The 6,000-nt window shown below is 40.0% G+C and overlaps 1 protein-coding gene across 5 annotated transcripts in view; it reads left to right on the forward strand.

Annotated features, from left to right (window-relative positions):
* The window catches only part of RXFP2 (relaxin family peptide receptor 2), a 54,581-nt gene extending 52,513 nt beyond the window's left edge, over nucleotides 1–2,068 (forward strand). For all 5 annotated transcript variants that reach the window (XM_019749619.2, XM_074330081.1, XM_074330080.1 and 2 more), the window contains one exon: nucleotides 221–2,068. In XM_019749619.2, coding sequence (XP_019605178.2) covers nucleotides 221–483 — 263 coding nt within the window. In that variant the 3' untranslated portion in view covers nucleotides 484–2,068. The remainder of the gene's footprint in view (nucleotides 1–220) is intronic.
* The last annotated feature ends 3,932 nt before the right edge of the window (nucleotides 2,069–6,000 follow it).

Here is a 6,000-nt window from a genome sequence, read left to right on the forward strand (position 1 = left end):
CCTACAAAGTAGTTACTGAAATTCAGAAAAGGTAAATGGTAGAACCTTGAATTTATGGCTCCTATGTTCTCCCGACAAAGAGATTTTCAATACGGTGAGAGAAAACATAAGTGAACAAGGTAGCCCTCTCAAAAGTAGCATTGACTACAAAATGTTATGTGTATTGGGTGTCTATTTAAAATTTCAACTTCCACTTTTCACACTTTGTTTCCTTCTCCAGGCACTATCACTTCCTGGGTTGTCATTTTTTTCCTGCCAGTAAACAGCGCCTTGAACCCAATCCTCTACACACTCACAACCAGCTTCTTCAAGGACAATTTGAAACAGCTGCTGCACAGGCATCAGAGGAAATCGGTTTTCCAAATGAAAAAAAAAAGTTTATCTATATCCATTGTGTGGACAGATGACTCCTCCTCTTCCCTGAAACTTGGAATTTTGAACAAAATAACCCTTGGGGACAGTATAATGAAACCGATTTCCTAGTAATGGTTGGGGCTTTTTGGACTTTCCATGGACTACTGTTAAAAAGTGCTGCATTTGGAAGATGACATCTGCAATGCTTTTCATCTTTACCAGCCAACCTCCCTGCATGGAGAGCACAGCAGAATGATCCCTGGCACTGCACTCCAATGGCAGCTGTAGTAGTTATCAACAGTGCTGACAACAGCACCTAAGCTTTCCTCTCACCCTTCCATTCCTGAAATGCACAAGTGACTCCACACAGAGAAGGCTGATATGCAGCTGGTCTCCCGCCATCAGCACCACCAGGCTACTAGTGAAGGGCCACATGCTGACACTGCACTGTCTGCTTTTAAATTGAGTTGCACTGTCCATAAAATAAAAACATTCCTGACATCTAATTCCAGTGTGGGCAAAGTAACATAAGCCTAACATCTTTTCCTTACCTTTTCAATGAAATCATCAGCTTCCCACTAAATTGATAGCACAGGATTTCTGAGATGTTCGTCCACCTCAAGGCCTGCCCTGTAGAGGCCGGTGGAGATGCACCTTTGACGGAAGAACTTCATACAAAGTTCTTCTGTCAACAGAAAGGCACACTGACAAAGCCTAGAGCCATTCACCTTCTTGGCTTTTGATGTCAGAAGTGCTGAGATCTCAAACAACATATTTTTTTCTTAATGTTGCCCAGGCTACAAGAGAAAGTTGGGCACCCCAACCACCAAAAACTACATTTTAATATTGTCTAAGTATCATTTCTTTAGAGCAGGATCTCTATTGCTGGCAAATTCTGCCTTCACAGAACACACATAGATAGGAGGTATTAAACGGCATTTAAGAATAGTGGTTGGAAGGGACCACTGGCTCACAGATTAAAGTCCCATTGTTTTTAACAAAAAGGCCAGTAAGGTTGGATTTCTTTTTTGGAAATGAAAAGTACTTGTGAAGGCCGGAACATGTTTTTATACTGAAAATTTATATGTTAAAAAAAGAAGAAATCAGGTAAATAAAATTCTATTTTGCATTTTTCTATATATTGTTTTAAGTTTAACAAAGACCACAGAGAGGGTTTACTGACAGTTACCCACGTTCCTCCTGATAGAAAATAGTTATGAAATGCCACACCGAAGTAACAAGACACGTTACATTTCCCTTTCACTCCCTCCTTTTTCCAAAGCATGAGGCAGTAACTTAATTTCTCCACTGTTCACTTCATTCTGTATTCCCTTAATGTGATGAAATGTAAGCAGCTGACTGGGAACACCCAACCACCTACTATTTCACATTAAATGGGGTGCCCTTTCTTCCAGCAGCATCCAGGAAAGAATCCCAGAGTTTACATGTGGTCCTAGAAATTTACCTGTTCCTACTTAACATTGACTAACACCGTCATGTGATTCCTTTATTTTGATCAAGTGAGATATCTCGTGTATCCGTGAAATGTCTCCATTAGGATTCTGCAAATAATGTTCCTCCCCATTGACGTGGCTGCCCTTTTCCTGTGGTTTCCAGCTTCTCTCTGTCTCATCTTTTCACCATGATTAGTTGCTTCCCACCATGTTTTCTCTATTCACGGACATTTTATCAAATGTTCTTTGCTAGCCCTTGATCTTGGTAGTATTTATTTGCTAATACCTCTGTGAACATCGGGAGCACATTCGAGGAACAGACCCAAACACAGGGTATCTCAATCTCAGCACAATGTGTCCCAGGTTCTTGAAGGGCATCAAACACGGCCCGTGAACTGAGCCTCTGGACGTGGTGTCTGCATTGTCACTGTATAGCTGAGCACATGAGGAGAAGCACAAGGTGATCTAAGATTGAATTCTAATAGCTTAGTGGTTTCCAGTCGTATTCTGGACTGCTATTACATAGAAAACCATCAGAAATATGTTGGATTTTAGCAAATAATAGCCTTTATCTGGATTGAGTGAGATCTTCTGTGTTAGGTCAGACTTGTTTTCTAAACCCAGGATTCCTGTCTGCTGACAAAAATACGACCTCTGTGAACCATTTTCCATGACAATAGAAACAGCAATTAAACATCACTCCAGAATTTAAGAAGCCACAGATGATGCCACCTCTGAGCAGGAGGGGGTGAGGGCAAATTACCTCATCCTCATGTGCACCATGCTCTGTGCATGACTGGGGTCTTGTCTTGGAAAGGAAGAGAAAAGGTATTCTAAAAAGTCAATATGGAGCTCAGACAAAGGTATAAAAAGAAGGTATGTTGGGCCGGCCCGGTGGCTCAGGCGGTTAGAGCTCCATGCTCCTAACTCCGAAGGCTGCCGGTTCGATTTCCACATGGGCCAGTGGGCTCTCAACCACAAGGTTGCCAGTTCAATTCCTCGACTCCTGCAAGGGATGGTGGGCTGCGCCCCCTGCAACTGGCAACAGCGACTGGACCTGGAGCTGAGCTGCACCCTCCACAACTAAGACTGAAAGAACAACTTGAAGCTGAACGGCACCCTTCACAACTAAGATTGAAAGGACAGCAACTTGACTTGGAAAAAGGTCCTGGACGTACACACTGTTCCCCAATAAAGTCCTGTTCCCCTTCCCCAATAAAAATAAATAAATAAATAAATAAATAAATAAATAAATAAATAACCACACTAAAAAAAGGCCTTTTCTAAAAAAAAAAAGAAGATATGTGCTTTATCTGGGTTAGACATAGCTAAGCTTATTTACATCACTTTGCTTCGTTCTTAAGTTTTATTTCTAATTCAAATTAAAATAGTTTATGCCCATTGCAATTGCTGAAATGGCTTCTTGATGGCCAGGGGCTTTAAATGAAGTGACACACACCTGACCTTTTGTACATAGGTAGCAGTCTCCCCTTCCCCCACCTTGCACCCAACTATGCAGCTTCATCCACCTGGTGTCTATAGCATCAGGGAGCCCCCAAAGCAGACCCATCGCCTCCATGTTTGTCTCTTAAGGATGACTCTGGTGCCAGATCAAGTCAGTGTTGGTAATTTGCTACACATGTACTCATGATGCATTTTCAAGAATTTCTCTCACCCAAGGAAGCTCTTCAGTCTTTTTTTCTATCCTAAAGTTCATAAGCAATACACAGATCCAAGAATGCACAGGATAGAAGTGAGAAACGATAGTGTCACCAATTATATCCACCCTGACATTTCATAAAGGCTGCAACAGGGTCTGAAGGAAGTGTGTCTTCCAAAACTAATAAGACAGATTTCTTTTTAGTTTTTGCAGTGTAGCATAAATGGCTTATGGTTCTATTTAATAAACAGCCGTAGGCAACTTTACTCAAGAAAACAAAGTAGTGAAGATAAGTATTTGTGTTTTGTTAGTTCCTTACTCTGGTAAATATGAAAGAGTGATTACAAAAATCTTCCTTTATATTATCCGTTTATAGATTTATTTGTTTATATCTCAGTTGACTGATATTATGTTTGTGAAAGATGGAAGATGCATATTTAATAATGATAATGTTTATATCTGAACCAGGAAAAGGAAATGAAAATAGACTAGTCTCCTTTTAAATGGCTTTTCAGTAGGTCTCAAAATCCCTGAGAAATACTTCCCAAAGCCCTAAAAGCTGATAGAAACTTATTACTCAATGCACTTCATTCAAATAGTCTCCAGGATATTTTTCCATATGACAATATGGGAGAAGTAATTTACAAATGAAGAAATAGAAAACAACAAGGCCAAGTGAAAAAAATTGCAGACCCAGGAATGGGCATCTTCTGTTGTCTGAACAGCCAGGCCCTAGCCCATGGTGACAACTCCTACCTCTATCACCTGAGCAACCTCATATCTATTTTGAGTTATAAACTCATAACTAGTTTAGATGCAAGAAGAAATTATTTCAGGACTATCTAGGAACTTTCATTTGTTTACCGATAGAGCTTTCTGAGTTCATGGATTTGTAATGGCTTTGTAACGGCAGCTACCATATTTCCCTGAAAAAAAGACCTAGCCGGACAATCAGCTCTAACATGTCTTTTGGAGCAAAAATCAATATAAAACTCAGTCTTATTTTACTATAAGACCGGGTATAATATAATATAATATAATATAATATAATATAATATAATATAATATAATAATACGAGGTCTTATATAATACAATAAATATAATTTAATATAATACCGGGTCTTATATTAATTTTTGCTCCAAAAGACGCATTAGAGCTAATTCTCCGCCTAGGTCTTATTTTCAGGGAAACATGTATATACTTTCCTGCTACAGACAACAAACACTAAAGGGCAAAGAAATGCAGGGTCAAAAGTCAGGCTGCTGGTGCCATAGTTCCAGTTCAGCCATCAAATACTTACAAGACCACAGACAAATTACTATTAAATCTCTTCCTTTCTCTGTCACTGCGTTTCCTTAGGCTCATATCACATAAACTGCGTCTTGTCCCATTTCTGGGAAGATCTATAATGTGGATTAAACCACTTGCTGAAGGACTCTGTGGACTGAAAACCCAAAAGTTTACATACTATTCAAGGGTCATCCAACGCTGAATTTCCCCTTTTCATTTGTACTGTTCAAACATAAAAAAAAAAAAAAAGAAAGTATCTCAAAGTTTGGTCCTGATTAGGAGCTAACTCTAAACTACACGGCACTGGGTTTGATTTAGGTTCACAATCAAGTCTCTCCCACCATAAGCCCTGCCCTTTGCCCCACAACATGGATCACCACCAGCCTGTGAGCCCTGCCCTGCTCACGGTCAGCCACTAAGAAGAGAGTGCAACAGAAGGTATGACTCTAAAGTAATAAGATTTTTAACGAAGTGAATCACTTCAAAAAGTATACATCTAAACTTCTGTTGCCATCCATTCACTCATTCATTTATTCAATCAACAAACAGGCCTGTGCAGCTACCTGGCGCCAGACACAGTGCTGTTAAACAAGGTCATCTCCAAGGGCAGGTAATTGACACTCCAATGAAACGGCCTTGGGAAGACAACTGGGGGGTTTCTTTGGAGTTGCCTTCAGAGATTAAGTCCCGTATGTGTACTTGTCTTCTCACTTTTATTCATAAAACACTCTTAATATCTTTTTCTCTCTACTTTTCTTCCTTCTTCCTTCAAAACTTTTCTGACATTTCTTGCCTTTTTGTCTTGCTCTGTCACCACACACACACCTCTCTTTACCTCTCTCTAAATCTGTTTCTTGACTTCCTTATTTCTGTTCTATTTCTCTCTCTCTAATTCTCTTTCCTTTCCTCCCTTCCTCCTTCCCCCCTTTTCCCTTTCTCCTCCTCTCCCTCCCTTTTCAGTCTCTCTGTCTCTGTCTCTCCCTTTATAGACAGTGTTTGGAAAGGGGATATAAGGCCAGAGTGAGGCCAAATTAAGATGAAACCTTCTGTTGAGCACATCAGGAAGCAGACTGATTTAAGTTTATTTTCAGGCTCTCAGTAGACTGTGATACCCTAAATCGATATGGGTCTAATGATCTGACCACTATCAGATAGCAACAGAATAATAATAGAAACGTCTTACATCTGAACAGTGTTTTGTGGACTGTCAAATGCTTTTACATAGCCATTAATTTGTTGG

This window comes from Rhinolophus sinicus, linkage group LG04 (genome assembly GCF_036562045.2).
Source record: "Rhinolophus sinicus isolate RSC01 linkage group LG04, ASM3656204v1, whole genome shotgun sequence".
Classification (NCBI taxonomy): Eukaryota; Metazoa; Chordata; class Mammalia; order Chiroptera; family Rhinolophidae; genus Rhinolophus; species Rhinolophus sinicus.